The 22,012-nt window shown below is 39.1% G+C and overlaps 1 protein-coding gene across 1 annotated transcript in view; it reads left to right on the forward strand.

Moving 5' to 3' along the window:
• Nucleotides 1-22,012, forward strand: part of DPP10 (dipeptidyl peptidase like 10) — a 285,461-nt gene that overhangs the window by 211,474 nt on the left and 51,975 nt on the right. The window contains exons 10-13 of the mRNA XM_042458561.1: nt 7,684-7,807; nt 11,049-11,087; nt 13,542-13,649; nt 17,917-18,008. Coding sequence (XP_042314495.1) covers nt 7,684-7,807; nt 11,049-11,087; nt 13,542-13,649; nt 17,917-18,008 — 363 coding nt within the window. The remainder of the gene's footprint in view (nt 1-7,683; nt 7,808-11,048; nt 11,088-13,541; nt 13,650-17,916; nt 18,009-22,012) is intronic.

Below are 22,012 nucleotides of genomic sequence, written 5' to 3' on the forward strand. Positions count from 1 at the left end.
GAAGCAATTCCTTCTCTTTTTCAACAAACAACAATATCCTTTTTTCAATGGCTTACTCTTTCTAATAACCAAAATCCAATGGTAGCCAAACCTTTTCTCTTTTGTTGTTGTTGCAAAAAGTCAATAAAGTTTCAGCCTTGAGGTAATATCCAAAAAATCTGTAGTTAAATCAAATAATTTGTGTATTTCCAATAAATGTATCAACTTCAGCCTCTTTTTGTCATGCTTAATGATAAGTTTTATCTTCTCTCTCTTAAAATAGTTTACTACCAAATTTATATACATTCTATCAATTCTTCTAACGTCCTACACCCCTAATACATCATTTTTGTAACAGAATATCAATACAACTCCCCTTAACCATATTATCCCTTCATCCATCCACTTATTATAGCCGGAATTTTTAACCTCACTGCAACATCAAATACATATGTTTTTCTCTCTAACATCGTACATTAACAATACTTCATTTTGAAGAGGTTTTCTTTAAGATCTTAACATAATATCACTTTTCCATCCTTTAACCATATTTTCCATTAAACTGTCTTGTGTATGGAAGTCAAAATTCTTGACTCCTTTTATGCTGCTTCCCTTAACCTTTTCTCACTTTATGCCATTGTTTGTAAGTTACAACTGTTATCTCAAGGACAGAGTTATTTGAAACACACAGAACGTGATAGTCATAAGATACATTTTGCTACACATCAGAAACAAATTAACCTCTCCTCTCTTAGCATTATTAAGGGACAGCATAGCATTCATCTTTCCCCAAACACTAGCTAAACACTCAACATTTGTTTTAGTTTTAAAATGTTTCTCATGATCTCCACTTGATCATGAATAATCATATTTTATTAATACCAGTTGTGTCAACACATCAGATTTCCCCCCCTCATTTCTTGATCAACTTCTTCAGATTCCACTATGTCCCTGAATTGCTTCATATCTCCCATCTCTTCTCCATCCAGTTCCCCTGTCTCTTCTAAAAACATTCCTTTCTTAATACATGCCATGTTGTCTTTTCGCTCCATTCCCTTCACACACACCCTTCGAACCCCCCCTTCGAACCCACCCCCCTTACTTTTTCTAATCGCTTTGTTCCTTATATTAGCTATAATATCTACTTTCCTCAGAAAGAAAAAAATAACATTTCACTCCTTTGCCTCACTAATAACAACCACTCTCCAGCTTATTCGTCAATTTGTAAATACTTTCTCAATAAAGATTATCTGTAAAAACATTCCTTTCACAGCCTTCATTTATTTTCTCAAAAGCCTAATCTCCTCCAGTTTTTCACTAGAAGTGCTTGTTCTTCTTTCTCTGTAAAACGTGCCAGTCTTCTAATAGTGATTGTATTCCACCAAAGACATCCATGCAAACTCCATAATTTCAGCATTGCAGTCACTCCTTAACATTTATAAGAGAACTTCTCATGGAGGGAATGTCTTTAATCTCTTTTGTACATCCCAGTGTGCAAAATACATTCCAATAAAAAATTCTCAATATCCTTATAACATCCTTAGTCCATTGTTTCCTTTGTCCATTGAAGCTTTGCTTTGTCTATTGAAGTTTCCTTTGTCTATTGAAGCTGTGCTAAATCACCTTTATTATTAAGCTGTTTGCCTTTAAATCAATGTGTTATCAATAGGCTTGGTTTTCTCAGCCCTTAGTCAAGTATAACCAAGGCAGACTTAGCAAGATATTCACTATCCCCATCAAAACAGAAGATCTCTCTTCAGATGTAAATTAAGTGATTAGATAATTAAGTTTACGAAGTGAGGTTTGCAATTTAGTGTACTTTTAAAGGCATGGTTTAGCAGCTGAGCTCCATGTCTTTCCCCATCGCCTCCCACCACTCACACTTGCTTCAAACTACAATTTCTGTGGCCTTCTCACAAGGAACAGTCACATTCCAGAGTTTCTGTGGATAGGGTTGCCATAATTCTCTACTAAAAACCGGGACAAAATGTAGGACAAAATTTAGCCCAAAATGTAGGACATTTAAGAAAAATGGAGGACCTTAAATGTCCTACATTTTGGGCTAAATTTTATCCTACAATTGTCCTATATTTGGGTCTAAATTTTGTCCTGGTTTTTAGTAGAGAATTATGGCAACCCTATCTGTAGACAATCTCCCATTTCATAGAATCATAGAGTTGGAAGAGACCACAAGGGCCATCCAGTCCAACCCCCTGCCATGCAGGAAATCCAATTCAAAGCATCCCCAACAGATGGCCATCCAGCCTCTGCTTAAAGACCTCCAAGGAAGGAGACTCCACTACACTCCGAGGGAGTGTGTTCCATAGTCGGACAGCCCTTACTGTCAGGAGGTTCTTCCTAATGTTGAGGTGGAATCTCTTTTCCTGCAGCTTGCATCCATTGTTCCGGGTTCTGTTCTCTGGAGCAGCAGAAAACAAGCTTGCTTCCTCCTCAATATGACATCCTTTCAAATATTTAAATATTTCTCTCTTCACCTGCAGAGAATTTTATGCCAGCTAGATCTTCCTCTTAGGTGGCAGTTTCCCCATGAAGCTGTTTCCATTACAAGCTCCACAGAGAGACATTACTCACCATGGTTCACGCATTAGAAGTCTTAGCACAATCTCTCTGTTAAAGCTATTTCCATTCTATTACTTTTCTCACTTGAAATTTAATAGAATTATTTATATATCTGATCACCAAAATTGTGAGTGCCCAGGATTCTACATCAGTTACTTAGGGGCAAAATAGACTGGCAATAAGGGCCAGCTTGGGAGTGGTGTGGGGGAATGGTGACCACATGCCCCGACTCCACCCTCAATCTGGAGTCATGCTGCCTGCCCAACAGACTGTGAGCACTGTGGAAATGCTCTTGTGGCATAGCAATTGGATGCCTCATGCTTCAGGAGTAGAGAAGAGCCATGGCAAAAGGGGTGCCCTTTCCGTGACACAAAAAGGAATGGTTTTCTGCCACTTCTATTTGCATCGGAAAAGACCACATGGGGGCTGTGGCATGTGGTTGCTGCAGCCCTGATCTTGTGTACAAAGGTGTGGCGTGATGCCGCCCCTTTAGGTCTGTCTGTTTTATTTAGTTATACTGAAATATAACATATAGTCTGGTCACAGAAAGAGAAAGGGAAGTTCTCTTACAAAGCTCTTTCCCATTATGGAAAGCTGTATACACTCATCCCTCCATATTTGCAGCTTTGATATTTGAGGATTTGGTTATTCATGAATTTGATTAATAGGTCCTTCAGTGCAACTCTATGGTCAACTTTAACTAAAAGTTGCACTGAAAGATCTAGAGATTCCTAGAAAGAATATTCTACTAGCCTTTGTAACTCCTCCAGTGCAGTCCTATGATCAGTGTCTGTCAGACGTTGACCACAGAGTTGCACTGGAGGACTTAGAGATTCCTAGAGAGGTGTCATCTCAGGTAAAAACATGGTGTTTTTGTTATTTGCAGTTTTTCCATATTCACGGGGGTCTTGTGCTCCTAACCCTAGCGAATATGGACAAGTGTACATTGTTTTGTACAAATTAAAATGGTGAATTCACAGAGTCCACTTTCATAAGCCTGCCACTCATGTTAGTACTACCATGTTTCCCAGAAAATAAGACACTTTCTTACATTTATTTTTCCTCAAGAAGACACACTATGGCTTATTTTCAGCGGATGTCTTATTTTTACTACATATGGTACAACAGTCTATATTTATTCAAATATAGTTAAGTTGTCTTCTTCTGGAACATCGTCATAACTCTCCAAACCTGGAATTCCATCCTGAATCTCTTGCGACTCCATTTCCTTTAGAACCATTTCCCCCAATCTTGCCGCTCCCTTCCCTCCCCCTTCCGTTCCATGTTGGGCCTATCACTAGGTCTTATTTTCAGGTTATGGCTTATATTGTGCAAATGCTTAGAAATCATGCTACGGCTTATTTTATGGGTATGTCTTATTTTCAAGGAAACAGAGTACTTCTTGGGGGCTAGAACTGATAAACACCCAGACTGTTTTCTGTTCTCCCACTAAGCTGACAGACCTGGAGTGAGTCCTGAGTGGATCCAGTCTGGTTCTGTTGCATAGTTCAGACATGATCTCCTGACCTCATGACAATCAAATGTGTATATGTAGTAGAGACACAATTCCAAAGGCAGAGCACAGCCAGGCAGTGGCAACAGTAGCAGCCCTAACTTCATGGTACAGGGGTGCTTGCCTTATGTGGCCAGGTCTTCCTCTCATGGCAGAAAGTGCTGGAATTACATATTCCAGCATATTTTTTGTTTTATATCACTGTCAAGTTCCAGTTGAAGGAAAACTATACTTTGATAGGTAAAATTAAAATTGAAATGGATTTTCCTTCAAATGTATATGTTTCTTTAGTCTTCCATGATATGGGCAGAGAATGGATTTTTAAATCATGTGCAACTCAAAGAGAATACATAAAATTTTAAGTAAGGGTGGACAAACCACAGTTTTAAAAATGAGATTGATGCTCTCTGTGCTCTAACTGTGTAACTGTGGGGGGAAGAGCCATCTCTCCTACCTCTTTGCAAAGCCCACCGCCATCCATGTTTTAGCAGATTCTGACAGCCAGTCCCACCCATCTCAGTTGTAGAGTTGAGCTTATCAAAATGTCAAGACATTTAGTTGTTACATCTATTAATATCTTCCAGTCCACATTGTCTGTAAGCTGATTGTCTCCTAGTATGTTGAAGGTGAACATGAAAGATAATAACTCAAATGCTAGTTCACCAAAGGATCATTAAGGATCTTTAGTCAAGCATTTCCAAACTCAGTTTTCTGTTCTAAGATAATTTTATCTCAAACAATAATTATGGGTCTGGTTCTAAATCATTTTGTAACATTATGGATTGTATCCAACAGTATCATTCCAGTGGTGCAAGACACCTACTGCATGATATCCCCCCCTACTTCCCCAATTCTCTGCAACAAGTGCTTTTGAGAATCATTATGTCTTCATTAAAACAGATGTTTTCTTGTACTAGTAGTTCCATTAGTGTTTGCTCACTCCTAGCAGAACATGCAGCCACAAAAAGAATAACATCATATTTTCTTCTTCCATTTTGTTGGGTATAATTCAATAAGATTACAATGATGATGCCTGAGTGTAAGACTGTTCTAATAAAATTGTAAGTCACTCTTCAAGGTTAATTTATATTATGAAATGTATCTGTGCTTACAAGGTAATAATGCAGATCCCTTTTCTTTGTTCAGCTTTGTGTCTTTGTTGACTTTGCTAAGCACATATCATAGTAGCCAGTAAGAAACTTTTACAGCCTTTTCTGTAGTACTCAGAATGGTTAAGGAAGAAAAAAGCATGATGATAATAGTAGTAGTAGTAGCAAAAAGTTTCTTATGGCACAATCATATGCAAAATGCCTCAGAACTAACCCCTCTGACTTTAGTAGTTTTCCAGCTCTTAGATAAGTACGGTATGTAAAGAATTGCTTAAATGTCATCAGTTTGAATCATCCACCTGAAAAGAGGAATCAAGGGGGACAAAAATGTAGCATTTGATATAGACTGTGTTGTATTGAAGGTCAACTTTTAAATGTTTGTTGTCAAAACATTTATTCTATAAATAATACAATTATTCCTCAGTGCCATGGATGTCAGGGACAATTCAACTGCATATTTCAGCTTTGAGAGACATATACAGTATAATATAGTGTGGCTGCTCATTTTTAGAAAATATCTATAAAGTTGGCCTTCTGTATCTACAGATTCTGCATCTATGGATACAACCAACCACAGTTTGAAAATATTCACACAAATTATTTTAAGCAAATCTTGATTTTTGCCATATTATATAAAGAACTCCATTTTACTATACCATTGTGTGTAATGGGACCTGAGAATCCATGGATTTTTGGGTATCCACAGGAGATCCTGGAACCAAACTCCAGTGAATGTCGAGGGCACCCTGTTTTAGTTAGGTTCTCACCATGGTCCTCATAATTTTCTTTTACTTAAAAATGCTTCATGCTGTACTCTCCAGGTACTCTATGCTGACCAGGGGTCAGGTCATAAATTCACCACATTTGTTGAGTCTGTTTTAGGTACTTTTGTGCGATGGCACACACACACATACACGCACACACACATGCGTATGCATATGCCCTCCCTCATACACATCTAAAACAGACTCACTGATTGTGGTGAAACTGTATATACATAAATACACACACCCACACACACACTGTTATGCACATACCAGAACTGGTCTAGTAATTTCCTGTTCAGTAATATGTCTTTCCTAGGGTTAATGCAGGCCAGTAGACCACACAACATAGTGGACTTGCCTCTACAGGCTCTGGAGTGTTTTAAAATATAATTAAATAAGTAACAATAAGGTGAGATGCAAGGAGACAGTGCAGTTGCTAGGTGAAGCATGCAACCTGGACATCTGGTAAAGTTGCCTACTCCTGGGCTATAATGCAGTGCAGTCTGAAGCTATAGATTTTTGAGTAGAGCCATATTGGATTATAAAGTTTGAGAGGCTTGAGTTCTTAGCACAAGTTCCTACAAATTGCAATGTTGTGTGTAATTTTTAACACTGATAATTTGAATAATGATAAGAGAAAGGTGCTTGACAGCAGGCAAGGGCAGTATCTTGAACAAAGCACAGTTGGCCCATCACATTTGCAGCTTTGATTTTTGTGGATTTCATTATTTGCAGTTTTGATTAATATTTTCTCTCTAGAAATCTCTAGGTCCCCCATTGAAGCTTTGCCAGAAATTGACCACAGAGTTGTGCTGGAGAACCTAGACGTTCCTAGAGAAAATATTTCTTTAGGCATTCTTTAGGCAGAATCTCCAGCATGATTCTGTGATCAACTTGTGAGAGATGTTGACCATAGAGTTGCACTGGAGGACCTGGAGATTCCTAGAGAGGTGTTCTCTCAGGTAAAAAGAGTAGTGGGTTTTTATTAGCGGTTTTTCCACATTCACAGGTGTCCTTCACCCCTAACCCCGGTGAATGTGGAGGGACCACTGTACAACAAATTTCCTAGCCTTACAGCTGTTGATCTTAGTAACAGCATCAGCATGTCAGATGGGGCTTCTGGAAGGAGAAGGTTGTTTTGCACTATTGATAAAGTATTATAGCTAGAATTCTTTCATTTCTCTAAATGTGTTTGAAGACAAATATCTATCTGGTAACACAATTTTTTAAAAAAATACTTGGCCACAGAAGCAACTAGCTCTGCAACTTTCTCTGCTCATCTTCCTAAACAAAATCTTTAGAGAATGTCCTTGACATTTTGTATTTTTGCTGCCAGCTTCTTACCATGGAAAGCACTTCTATTTGGGCAGTTGTTCCAAAGACTGCTGAATCAAATATAGGACAAAATAAGTTAATAAAGCATCATGAATCCAGTTTGTTTTCCTTTTTTGCAACATTTCTATCTGACCTATTGCTGGAATATTTTAGAAAGAGTGTGTGTGTGTGTGTGTGTGCATAGAACAGAAGAACAATAAAATTTAATCTAAAACGAATTAAAGTAGCCAGATAAGTTAAATGCAAATGTGAAACATGGTTTTAGAATTCTACTTCTCATCAATACAATGTTGAAAGGATCAATGGAGAAATGTCCTTCTTTGCAGTGCTTGTGGTATAATTTCACAATTTATATGTGAATTTTATAACTGCTGTGTTTTGCAATGTTTCTCTGCCACAGAGAATATTACATAATGATGGTGAAGTGGGTCAGCAATACAAAGGCGGTGGTGCGGTGGTTAAACAGACCCCAGAATTTATCTATCCTTACAGTGTGTGAAACAACAACTGGTGCTTGTAGCATGGTAAGCAGTGTTTTGTTTTCCTAGGACTTCTTGTTCCCTTCTAAGGCTTAGAGGCCAGTTCATTTATTTGTGTTTAAATTCACCTTCTGGTAATGTGAAACCATGTGCAATGTGAAACCATGTATAACATTATTTTGAATCTCTCTCTCTCACACACACACACACACACACGGACACACACAGGCACTTTGGCTGCATCTGCACTTCAGACATAATGCAATTTGACACTGTTTTAACTGTTATGGCTCAATGATGTGGATTTTTGGGGTTTGTAGTTTTATGAGATATTTATCCTCCTCTGTCAGAGAGTTCTGGTGTCACAAAAACTACAAATCCCATAATTCCATATCATTGACCATGGCAGTTAAAGCACTGCATTATTTCTGCAGATACAGCCATTCATTTGGTCTTAAAAGATGAGCTTCTTGATCATGTAGGGAGAACACCTGGGTATTTATTGAACAAGTCTAAGTTCCATGCAATCTCTGTACCTCTCACAACTGAGTACTCTGGGAGGGGGGGAGTAAGATCTTTAGAAGCACTAGGGAAATAGCAACTATGGCAATAACCAATCTTCTAAATACAGATAAATCTAGGTTCCAGCAATGTCAGTATACACAAGAGTATTTTTTTATCAAAAAGGTTGCAAATGTAGTTTCATGTTGAAGAAAAATGTTTTAAGTTCAATACTCAGATAAGTTAACAAAAGGCAATAGAGAAAGAGATCTGGAATACCAGTTTTAAAAACATAGCAGTTAATTTAGGCCATAATCCTTTTAATGCTTACATGGAGGGAAGTCTCATTTAACTCTAAGGCACTGTTTTCTGAGTACACATTGACTATGCTGCCAAAGTTGCATAGTTTGTTTGTTTTTGTTTTTGCATTTTTTGTCATAAATGCAGATCAAACACACATTTGTACTCTCTTTTTCCTATAGAATGTATTTATTTATTTATTTATTTATTTATTATTTTAAATATTTATGCGTGGCTTCTCAGCCCACAAAGAATTTCAAGGTAATGAACAAGTAAAAACTAATTTAAACAATACAGAGATAAAAATATCTTAAAATACTCTTTAAAAATTTCTAAAAGCTATCTGAACACAATTCTAGAATTCATTTTGGAAACAGTTAAAACAGCAGTTTCAAACATGGGATGTCATGCAGAACAACACTATTTTGTCTGGAAGCACTGGAAGCTCAAAAGAATTGGTGCCAGCCTAACTTGGGTAGGGAGTTCCACAATTGGGGTGCTGCTACAGAGTCCTGTTAAGTGTACCCACCAACCTAAATTCTTGAGGTATTGGGACAAGCAACAGGGCATCCTCTGAAGATCTGATTTCTGGTAGGCTCATATGAGAAGAGGTGGTCTTTTGGATATCTTGGCTCCAAGTCATTTAGGGCTTTGTAGGTCAACACCATCACCTTGAACTTAGCTCAGAAGCAAACTGAAAGCCAGTGCAGTTCTTGCAAGACCAGTATTATATGGTTTCTAAACATTTTGCACTAGCTACAACTTCTGAACAATTCTCAAGGGTAGTCCCTCATAGAGCACACTACAGTAGTCCAGTCAAGAGGTAACAAAGGCATGAACCACTGTCCAGCTCTGCCTTCCCCAAGAAAGGGAGCAGCTGGTGCACCAGCTAAAGCTGGACTACTGTACTCCTGGCTGCCTCAGCAACCTGGCTTTCCAGGAGCAGTACTTCATCCAAGAGAACCCCCAATCTGTGAATTGGTTCTTTCAGAGGCAGAGCGGTCCCATCTAGAGCAAGTTGTACTCCCAGTCTCAAACTCGATTTCTTACTAGCCAGCAGCACTTGTCTGGATTAAGCTCAGTTTGTTCAACTATATCAAGTCCTTTACTGCATCCAGACAATGCTTCAGTGCTATCACAGCCTCCTTGGCATCATTGGTAAAGGAGAGCTGAGTATCATCAGCATACTGATTACACCCAATCCCAGAGCTCCAGGTGAGCTCTCCAGCAGCTTCATGTAGATGTTTTAAAAGCATAGAGGGCACCTCTGTGGAAACCCACATGCTTATGGCCAAAATGCTGAATAACAGTTTCCCAGCACCACATTCAGCAAAGAACAACTAGAATCACTGTAAATCAATGTCCCCAAGTGCCATTTCCACAAATCAACCCAGAAGAATACCCTGGTTGGTGATACCAAGTGGTGCTGAAAAATCTAGGAAGAGCAACAGAGACACACACACCCTATCCGACCCTCAGTATAGGTCATGGACCAACACTATTTCTGCCCCATAACTAGACCTGAACCCAAAATTGAATTGGTCCAAGTAATCTGTTTCATCCAAGAAAGCCTGGGGTGTGTTGCCACAACTCACTCTAGAATCTTCCTTACAAGGGTAGATTAGAGACTGTTCTGGGGAGGCAAGTTACCTAGGGAAGTAAGCTCCAATGAAAGTCCTTTTCAACAAACGTCTTACAATTGCTTCTTTTAGAGAGGTTGGAGCATAGTCCTCTTTCAAAGAAGCCTTTACAATCTCCACCATCCAATTCACCAGTCCTCCTCTGGCAGCTTTAATTAGCCAGGATGGGAATGGGTCCAACAAACAAGTGATTAGCCTCACTTCTCCAAGCATTATCATGCTAAACAAACTGAAACTCTTCTGTCAAATTCCAAAGGAGTGCTCCAAAGGAGGATTGAGGAGGCAGAGGAGATGGTGTTGAAGGAGGAGGAGGGGGGGAATGCTCTGGGTGCACCTGTCCCTCTACTGCTCTCCTCTGCCTCCTCTTTCACCTTCTCCTCCCTGGTGGTCCTAGGCCAGGCTGCCTGAAAGGTGGCTATGCATGGAGGGGAAGGAAAGGGGTCCCTTCATCATGAGGCACAGGGACCAGAGGACAGTGGAACTGGGCATATTTTAATTTCCATGGCCATTTCTTTCTCCTCCTTTTCCTCTTCCTCTTCCTCCTCCTCCTCTCCCACCACTGCTCCTGCTCCACGGCTGCTGCTCCTCCCTCCCTCCTTCCTTCCCTCCCTCCTCCTCCTCTGCTGCCCTCCTCCATGGATTTGCTGTCTACAGATGCTGAAATCTGCAGTTGGGATCCTACTGTATTCTATAAAATATCTGTAAGATATTTTGGATGATCTGTAAGATTCTTGTTTATAGTAATATTATAATGGAATGAAGAGTAAAATTAAATTATTTTCCCTTCACACAGCATTTGCATGCATTTCATAATTATAATTATTTTTATTTCAATTTTTTTTTAGAAATATGAATTTACATCTGAAGTGTGGCTTTCTAAACAGGTACAGTTGTATTAATTGTTTGGAACAGAAAATGCACATCTTTGCTATATCATAAATTGTTTTTAAAAGTTCATTTAAAAAAAGAAAGCTATGTTTCATACTTAGTATACATCAGAATCAAGCTATTTTTAAAAGATATATAAAAGTAATTGCAAAAGAAATGAAGAATCAGAAAATCTGGTGTTATACTGGACTAGTAAGAGTATTGTGATGGCACCTCAGGAGGCTATTTCAAAACAGGTACATAGGATTAGTACCAGATGTATACAGCTGTTTGATGCTAACGGCTTTTAATGAACCAGCAAAGATTTCACAGGACTTTTCATGTGTATAGTAATGAAGAGTAAAGCCTCCACTGAACAGTTTCATTTTCAAAGGATTAGCTAAAAGAAATCTCAAGAAATGTGATGTCAGAACAACTGATAACATTCTAAAACAAAGTATTACAGATCTGAGGGCTAGTGCACAGGTTGTGATATGGAAAACTGGGCTGTTGCATCAGAGCTTGGTGCGTTACTTTCAAAAGTAAGCCATTGCTCAGTACATTTGGGGTGTGGAGGTGAAAATCTCATTCATTAATGCTTTCTGTCTATTGTGTGTTGTCAAAAGTGAAAAATCTTGTATTGCTCATTATTACTACATTTTAAAAAATATTTTTATTGAAAAGAAATCACAAAGATGACCTTGGATCTTCACAAACTAATGTTACTCTTCAAAAGGTAACATTCACCCTGAGCCAATGGGTGGGAAGGTGCGGCCTGAGGCCCCTCCAGCCCCAAGTGCATCGGATCCACAGTGACTGCATGGTCTGCTCCAAAAGCAGGCTGTGGCTACAGAACCCAAGTCATACCACCAGGAGCCAGATTATCCCAGCTACATTTTGCTCCGGTCTAAAGGACTGGAGCAGTGCCCTGGTGCAGCTTTTGGCCATGTTGGAGGCATGTACCATATAAATGGCACAACTCCAAAACGGCCAGGAGCCACTTCTTTTAGCCCATGTGTTTTGGGCCATTTTAAGAGCAATGTTGTAAGAAGTTGTTTGTTGTTTTAACAGTAGCCACTGTCTAATGGAACCTATAAAGCTTGCTGAGGTTTGTAGGCCCAGTCCCCAACATCTACCCTGTCAGGCCCCACAAGGACTGCAAAACCTCAACTGCCATCCCCGACGCCTGTAGAGTTCCAAGGGAAAAGTTACACCCACAACTGCCCTAACCACCAAATACAGCAAACCACTACAATAACAATTTTGAAAGCCTGAGATCATGGGTAAGCCTGTTCCACAGCAATCCTGGGGCTCACTTGCTGATTCTCCCATGTCAATCACCAGATCCAAAGAAGTGGAGAGGGCAGACAGAGCCTAATACACCCTATGGCTCTGCCTTCTCACATGAAACATCATTGTATTGTGTGCTGTGACCTTTTACTAAGTCTCCTTCCCCTTGGGCCCAGCAAAATCAATTCCTCCCCTTACTGCTATGTGCCATAGTTCTGAAATTGGCTTTTGTTGTCTTAACCGTAGCCACTGCCTTTTTACTTGTTCCATTCTGTCTTGATTTGTACATGAAGACAATTTCTGAGTTGAAATGTTTGAATCCTGGAACAGAATAATAATAATAATTGTTGGCAAAAAAACAAACAAACAAGTACAAGCAATTATTATAGAAATGAGAACTTGCCTATAATACACTTTTACTCATATGTTCCTCAACATACCAATAATTCCACAAAATTTCAATGGTGCTTCAACTAAGGCTGATTCTATATTGTAGAAATACAGTGGGCCCTTCCCTTACACAGGGGATCCATTCTGGACCCATCCCCACGTAAGGGGAATTCTGTGTATGCTCGAGCCCCAATAAAAATAATGGTGCTCTTGCCTTCCAGGGCACGCCGAAGCTTCTTTCAGGACAGCCTTCAACATATGCTAAAAGCCATGTATATCACACCCACATATGATGCGGGTGCACTGTAATGCACTTTGAAAACACTTTAAGTGCTAGAGCTCCAGCCTGTGGAATCCCAAGGTTCTGTAGGTTGGCTCCATGGCACTTAAATTGATGTCATGCTGAATCATTTCCACAGTGTAGATGCACACTAAGTGATTTCCCGAATACAATATTTGTAACCACGCCAAAAGTTGAAAGTATCTGAAGTATGTAAATTCCATAAAAAAATCTTAATCATGTTTACATCATTTCCACCTTTCCTTATAAATCTGCTAAAGATTGTTGCTCTTTCAGAAAACCTGTTTAGAAAAAAAATGGAGACGTTCTACTAGAAAACTAAGTTCTGGCATGATTTCTCTGGTTTCCTGGTTTGACTTTTGTATCATAAAATTTTGTTATCCTTCAATACACTCTAAATTTGTATAATTTATTCATACTAGCAATGGCTTATAAGGATCAGTGCTTAACTGTAAAACTGTAAAATGCTGGTTCTTTTTAATTCTTTTAGAATGAAGAACCAGTTTTTTCTAGAGATAGCAACAAATTTTTCATGACAGTTCCTGTTAAGCAAGGTGGTCGTGGTGAATTCCACCATATTGCTATGTTTGATGTTCAGGTAAGTTTCTTTTAATCAAGTTTATATTTTATTAGTCTATATATTATTATGGTATTTATATCCCGCTCTTCAGCCCTAAAGGCTATCAGAGTGGCTTACAATTATTATTTTTAATAAGACAATTCCCTGCCCTAAGGCTTACAATCTAAAAAGACATGACACAAAAGGAGGAGGGAATGGTGATGGGGAAGGGGATCAAGTCCAGCAGTTCCTCTCTCCCTCTGAGGCCTGGACTATGGCAGATGGACTAGAGGGAGGGCACTGCTTCTTAAGGATAGGCCCAATGGCGTTGGGCCTGTCTTTTCACTCCCTCCTAGGCCAGATGGAGAGAGATTCCATGGACGGAGGGCTCTTCTTCTTAAGGATAGGTCCAATGGTTTTAGTATTATTTCCAAAGGGAGAAAAATCCAAGGTGGCCTGAGTAATCATTTAAAATATCAACTGAAATTATTTTGGTTGGTTCCAGCAGGGACGTAGCCAAGGTGGTGGTGGTGAGGGGGTGTCCATGGGGTCTGGACCCCCCCTTCCTCCCATCTTCCAGCCTGCCACCTTGTCCTCCAGCCCACATCCTCATCCTTCTTCGGCCCTAAGAAGCACAGCTGGATGTCCCTCCTCTTCCTGGCCTTGCAACCATTCAGAGAGGCTTCTAGGGGTGGGACTTCTGGCTCCAAACGTCGCTAGGGTTTGCCAATAGGTTCCTACTGTGACAAAAAATCCCAGCAGCCTCTGCAGCCGGAAGTCCTGCCCCTGGAAGCCTCTCTGATTGATTGCGAGGCCAGGAAAGGGGTGGTTTCTCCTGCAACTACACACCCCAGCAGCCTTTGCGGCTGTAGGTCCCACCTCTTCCTCTTACTCTGCAGCCTCCTTCCCAAAATCCCGGCTATGTTCTTGGTTACAGCTACAGTAAACCCATTTAATCAATTATTTATTAGTGAATCCAAACATAGATAAATCTAATTATTTAGTGGTTCTAATCTAGTCTGGACTAAAAAAAACCATCATCTGAAATATTTTCAGTCTGTTAACATTTTTCTGGTGTTTCATTCTATTGAAATGACCATGCAAGTAACATGACAATGGGGAAGCAGTGCTTGTTAGCTTGACAATGATTTGTTAGCATAGGAAGGTTTAGCCACAACCTCACCCTTTATTAGTCAAATCATAGTACCATGAAAGCCATTGTATTTGATCATCCCTTAGCCCAACTAATCAAATATTTTTTCTATGTACGGCCCAATAAATATGTATAACAGTCCTGTTCACAAACTGTTAAGTCGACAACCTGTCTCTAATCCATATGATGCATTTTCCCAATTGTTCCTTCATGCAAACCATATACTCACATGATTAATATGGAAGAAGTACAGTTCACAGGCTGTATGTGGCCCCTGAGACTGTTTTGAGGCCCCTATAGGCTCCCAAATACATTATTTGTTTTTAAATATGTCTGATAGCCTGAGGTTTATGACAGTTATCATACCCATGTCATGCTATGTTCTTGCTCTCCCTGTAGCTCTTTTTAATAGAGTTATAATTTTCTCTCTATGGGAGCACTCCAAGGTCTTGTGAAAAGCAATGCCCCCCCCCCCAAATCCCCGCAGTTGCCAATCCTAGCTCTAGTGTATTAAACAGAAATTCAGATAGTACTGCTAACTAACTTCCATAATCCATATACTGGTGATCTCAGATTGGTGTAACTCTGCTGCATAAGTAGTCCACTTGCATGAAAAATAAAATAAAAAAAAAGTCTGAGATAAGGTAATGTTAGTTCCTCTGAATTCCATCAGGACATGCTATTTTGAGGACATGTGGATGGTTGTAAGCACTGTGGCCTGTTGCCAGACTGTCACTAAGGATTCTAGGAAATTAATAGTGAGTCATTTCAGAGAGACAGAAGAATTGAGTGCATGTGTCAGTTCTGCAGCTTCCAGTAAACCCCATGGGTGTGCATAAAAATGAGTTCCTATTACATTAACACAAGAATGCATGCATGAAAATTTTGCAGTCTGTGTCTTCCCCATGAATGCTTGGAAGAGATTGCTAAATTGTTAAAGTTGTCTGTGAAGCAACTGTAGAGACACAGTCTTGGGTTCAAGGACTGAAGAGGACATTCACCTCCACAGTGAGAAGAAACAGAAGGAAGTCTGGGGTCTTGGGGCAGAGCATTTTAATATCTAACATCTTCCCCCATATCTATTTAGGCATGATGATAAGTAGTCCCAAAGGGTATGCTGCCTCAGTTCCTTCATGCACCATAGTTAATCTGGAAATGCTGTGTAAATTTACAGCGCTTTATAAATAAAGGTTAATAATAATAATAAATAATAACCTAAATGGGATGACCATGAGAGCCATTTTGATGTACTGTCCCTGAACTCATTTCTTCTGAATTCTTGCATTGGCATGCATGAGAAAACTCAGCTTTGCTTCACTAGCAAGACTATGATTGTAGGAAGATTTTTCTTTAATTCTTGTGTACACAGAATTGTCACTATCAATACTTTTTTTTCTTTCATTGTAATTTAACTTTATTATCCTCCCCTCTCCTGCAAATATGAACATGCAATTATAGTTGCCTATATACATGCCAGTTGCAGATAACAGTTTGTGAATCTGATGAAGCAGACTCCAGACTGCTGTTAGCTTTCTGCTCACCACTGCTACAGATTGTGCCATGATCCCACCCTTGTGGGAGCTTCACAGTGTAAGTGGGATTAAGCACAATACATTTATTGAATAATGATAAATGTCTTCCAAGTAGAGATATAAATCTTAGCTTTCCACTCTGGAATATTGTAAACCACCCAGAAATCTTGTGATATGAACAAGGAAAAAATATAATAAATCAAACAAGAAAGTTTTATCCTCATTGGCAGAGTTATAACTATCTTGGCATATTTTCTATGACTTTCTGCATTTTGGGGTTGTTGCTAGTGTTTGCTGTCAAGTCAGCTTGACTTATGATAAACCTATGAGTGAGAGACCTCTAGAACCCCCAGTCATCAACAGACTTTGCATATTCAGGGCCATGGCTTCCTTGATTGGATCAGTTCACCAGTAGTACAGTCTTCCTCTTTTCCTACTGCTTTCCACTTAAACCAAGCATTATCATCTTGTCCGATGAGTCATGTCACAATATGTCCAAAGTATGACAGCCTCAGTTTAGTCATTTTGACTTCTAGGTAAAATTCAGACTTGTTTTGCTCTAGGACCCATTTATTTGTATTTTATTTGCATGTGTTCAAAAAGAAAGAAGGGAGGGGGGAATATTTTGTGTACAAAACATGTCTTTTGTAGAGGGATTAAGATATGGGGAGAATTTTGCTGAAGCCACCAAAAGAGCTTACAGTACATTCAAACAAAAATCCACCAAACAGTGATCCTTTATTGGCCAACCAAAATGCACAATATACTTGTTGCAAGCTTTCGAAGCTCCACTAGTTTCTTCATCTGGCAAGATGTTACAAACCAAACAGGAGAGAAATTACAGATGTTAGTAAGATGCCTTCATTTTGTTGTTTCAGTCCTTAGTTAAGATGGTATGGGGAGGGTATCTTTAGCAGGCTGGCCCCTCCTCCTCAAACCATTTGGCAATTGGACAAAGTCCAGAAAATTTAAAGTCCATTTACATATCAACAAGAACTCCTCTTTGCAATCCAATATGTCTCCCTTCCTATGAGGCCACAGGCCTCTTTGTAGGCAGAGGACAATGGATTCCTCAGGACATCTCCATGCTTTTGCATCAGGAACATTTATGTAGGTGTTGAGGTAAAACATGCCAATCCGTTCCAAATTTGAGAAGAAACAACAAAATGCAGCCATCTTACTAACATCTTTAATTTTCCTCCTGTTTGGTATGTAATATTTTGCCTGATAAAGAAGCCAGTGGAGTTTTGAAATCTTGCAAAAAGTATATTGTGCATTTTGGTTGGCCAATAAAGGTATCACTGTTTGGTGGATTTTTATTTGAATTTACTAAACAGCCAACACAGCTTACCCCTGCAAGCTTATAGCACATTTGTCTCAGCATACTGAGATATAAACAGGCAAGATGATGCCACCACAATAGGTGGTGTTTTGGTTATTGAGACATTTTTTCTCATTATGGAAGGGAAAAATATAAACAGCCCTAACATCCTTAGTCTTAAGTGTACATATTTGTAAATGGATCAAGTTGTACATATAAATAATCACAGGTACATGCAATCCTGAGTTGAAAGAGGCATCGCCAAGAGGAAATGTGGTTAAACTATTCATTTTCTTGCAGACCAAGAGTGAACAATTTAGCATAAGGCATCTGACATCAGGAAACTGGGAAGTTATCAAAATCTTGGCATATGATGAAAATACGCAAAAGATGTGAGCATTATTTTTCTTTGTCTTTTCAGGTAAAATATCTGTGTTATCAAGATGGAATGCATTTTACTGGAAATAGTATTATTCACTATACTCCCTTCATTCTCAGATACTAATATCAGCTATAACCATAAATATAAAAAGAAATGTTATTCATTTCATCTGTCAGTGTACTGCAAGAGCCTTTTTCAGATAAAGAACAAGGAAAGATTGTTATGTCTTCTTGCTCAGTATATTTGCTGAAATGAAAAATAAAAAAATAAAAATTGTTATTCTGTGTTAGAATAACATTTGTGACAGTTCTACCCTATAAATATAATGAATAAAATAGCTAGGATTTATACTATTGATTTCAAATCCTCAGATGTTACATAATTAAATGTAGCTACTTTGACTCTTCAGAGAAGGTGGGGTTTTTTTTACATTTTCGGTAAGCATGAATGAATGGAGATCTGATAGGTTATAAATGTATTCTGCCAGTTGTTCTTCCAAATATTGCCAAAAGAGAAAAGTATCTCAAATTTCCTGTAAGGAACATACTGTTACCTGATGTTTTCCAGAGCTTTTAAGACTGCATTGCTAAACCCCTTAGCTGTGAGCATGTTCTATTGAATTCAGTGGTAATTACTTCTGAGTAGATTATTTATTTATTTATTTATTTATTTATTTAGATGTGCAGGTGAGTCACTCTTAGGTTTACAGAATTGTTTCAACTCCACTTTCTAGTAATCGTGGGTCCAGAACACACTGCAGAAAATTATTCAGTTTGAGGCTGCTTTAACTGCCCTGACTCAGTGTGAGGGAATTCTGCGAACTGTAGTTTTGTGAGTCACTTAGCCTTATCTATCAGAGAGCTCTGGTGCCACAATAAAGTACAATTTCCAGGATTCTCTAGCACTGAGCCAGGGGAGTTAAAGCAGTCTCAAACTGGATTATTTCTTGAAGTGTGTTTTGGACCTGAGTTATACAGAAGTTTCCTTGTTAAAAAAAATGTTAACCATACTTACAAGCACCTATCTTACAAACATCTATCTTAAGGTCAACTAGGTAAAATGGAAATGTGTTCATGCAACAGATTTCCTGTTCTCTCCCCTGCAGTGCAGTTGCTAGCATTCCCTGAAAATCTTCTCCAGAGGGTCTTCAATGGTAGAAGGATTTGCTTCCCTCCCTGTTGTTAGGATAACATTAGTGCTGTCAACAGAAACACTGCACTTCATTTCATCCATTACTGTTTATGTCTTGTAAAATCTATGGGACTCTGTACATTCTTTTTTTAAAAAAAGTGGAGGGAGTGAAAGGGTGGTGTTATTGTTTTTCCTTTTAAAATCAAATTGCCTTTCATTATCTAATGTCCCATAAGGGGAGGGGGAAGGACAATATTGCAGGAAGAGGGACAGACAGACTGACTATCTTTCAGAATTGCTTCTTGCCCTCTGAAGATCCTAAATGACAAAAGAGAAATCAAAAGAAAAGAAAGCAAAGCCACCAAACTACTTGTTATGTACAACTAAAGTTTGGAAGGATTTGTAGCTAAACAACTGTATCTCCTCCCCGCCCTGTTTCATCTGAACCACAATCAATTTGCACTCAGGCTAGACCTCTTTGGAAAACAAAGCAGGAGGCTTTTGACATAGATGGGTTAGCTGCATAATTGATTAGAGTACAAACTGAACTGAACATATTTAATAACCTTTTAAAAATAAAAGGTCCAGCCAGGCTAGTGTATGACAAATCAAATGTTCTGAGTCACCACCCAGTCACAGAGGGCAAATTCTAGTCAACAGTGGTGTCCAGGCAACATGGTAATGATGACAAAGAAGTGTTATGGTCTGTAGAAATCAATTAGATGTGTGGATTAGCAAAGCCCCATTAAATTTGAAAATGGATGTACAGTATAAACAAGCAGGTCAGTCTCATGACAGTCTACTTGTATAATTCAGGTATACTGTTATAATGTTTTAAAAACTTCATTTTTTGAACAGTTGCACTTGTTTCTGTCCTACCATTTTGAATATTCTTGGAAAACTAATGTTAAATGGACTTGTTTTTCTAAAAACATCATTGCATTTAAAAAAACTTTTATTATGCCTATTGCATGAGCATATGGAAAGCAAGAGAACTTTTCTTTGTGTGGGCAGTGGTAAACTGAATGAGTTCATTGTTCAACTTTGTTACAGCACACTTTGTAACAGTGCTTACTTGGTTGTGATCTTTGGGTTCAGGGGAGTGGAACCTTATGGCTTTTCTCCCCTTTTGTTTTTTGGTATATATAAACTTTTTTGTTATATACAAAAACCAACTGCCAATTGATATGGCTGGTGAGCAATTGTATCTTCTTTCAAGATAGGTATTGCTTGCTTCAAAGCAATTTGAGGTTGTTATTGATGCAGAGGTGTGTGTATGCCTTCTTCACAGCAATACTTGGCCAAGAAACAATAATGCATTAGAGTGATACAACACTGGTGGAACTGGAACTTCCTTCCCTTTCCTCTCCTGTTTTAGCCCTCTGTAGAACCAAAAAGGCTGTTCCTGTGGATTTTACAGTCTGATGTAATAGGTTTTCAGGGTACACAAGGGCTGCAAGATGAAAACACCCATTCTAATTGATGCATGGGATTCAACAGATGTGACCTATTATTTTCTGGCCTTCTTGATTGAGGCCCAGTACAGATGGATGGCTCTGCACCACCTGTCTTTCCCCCTCGTTGGTGCTGCAGCAGCCGCACTGTAAAAAAGAAGTCGCTCTAAGTGGCTTCTTTTTTGCTGCTCGGTAAAGGGGAAAGGGTGCAGCCATGACACCACTTCTTGGAAGTGACGTCCGGATGCTGCGTGGCAGCAGCGATGTCATCATGGTGGCTGCCATGTGGACAGGAGGCCGCCATGATGACTGAGTCCATATGGACTAGGGCTCTGGAGCATGTGTGTGGTGCACACTCTGGAACCCTAGAATCGTCATGGGCATGCCGCTCCCTACCTGTCTGTACCGGGCCTTATTTTGTTCTGTAACTGCATTTTCGTCACAGTGTCCCATTACAGCTCCTGAATGCCCTAGATCAGTGATGGTGAACCTATGACATGCATGCCAAAGGTGGCACTCAGAGCCCTCTCTGTGGGCACATGTGCCATCGCCCCAGCAGAGAGTTTGCCAGTGTTTGTTAATAGAAAGCCAGAGGGACATGGCACTTTGCAATAAATAAGTGGGTTTTGGGTTGCAGTTTGGGCACTCGGCCTCTAAAAGGTTCACCATCACTGCCCTAGATCTATATTTCTGTCATTATGCAGAGAAAGATCCCTGCTGACACCAAATGATTTCCTTAAGTGATGCTGGGGTGTTGCTTTAAAGGCATAGGCTAGTTAGGAAATCAGTGAGGTATAAGCAACTATGTGTGGTCACTTTTAATCCGTGTGCTTTTCTCCTGGGACCCTTCTCTTTTATGTTTTTCCTCTAGCTCTGCAATGATTTAAGAATGCAAAGATGAAAATGGCAATGGCATTAATGTTTTGTCACGCACACACACACACACACACACCTTTGTGCAAGATTTTGTGATAAGTCCAAAATTTACTATACTCCACCATGCACAAGAATTTATGCATATTGATGCTATTTCCCTCTGATGGATATAAGGTCCTAGATAGTGTTAGATATTTTTTCCATCAATGAAATTATCCACACTAGAGTCAAATGTGGTAGATATTCAAATGTTCCTAGCTGGAGCCTACACTTTTCAGGGAAATAGCTAAGCTTCTAATAGTTTGGCTGTGGTGTGTATCAGAATGGCACATGTGTAAATTTGTGGTGAATTATGAGCTTAAACTAGTTAAATTAATATCTTAATTAGTATATAATATTATTTGAATATTAATATAATATATTACTAAGCAAAAGGCTATTGTTTGCAATGATGGTCAGTGCTAATGACTGCTTCATTGACCACTCATTTCTTAACTTCACAGATAGATAGATAGATAGATAGATAGATAGATAGATAGATAGATAGATAGAT

This window comes from Sceloporus undulatus, chromosome 1 (assembly GCF_019175285.1).
Source record: "Sceloporus undulatus isolate JIND9_A2432 ecotype Alabama chromosome 1, SceUnd_v1.1, whole genome shotgun sequence".
NCBI lineage: Eukaryota > Metazoa > Chordata > Lepidosauria > Squamata > Phrynosomatidae > Sceloporus > Sceloporus undulatus.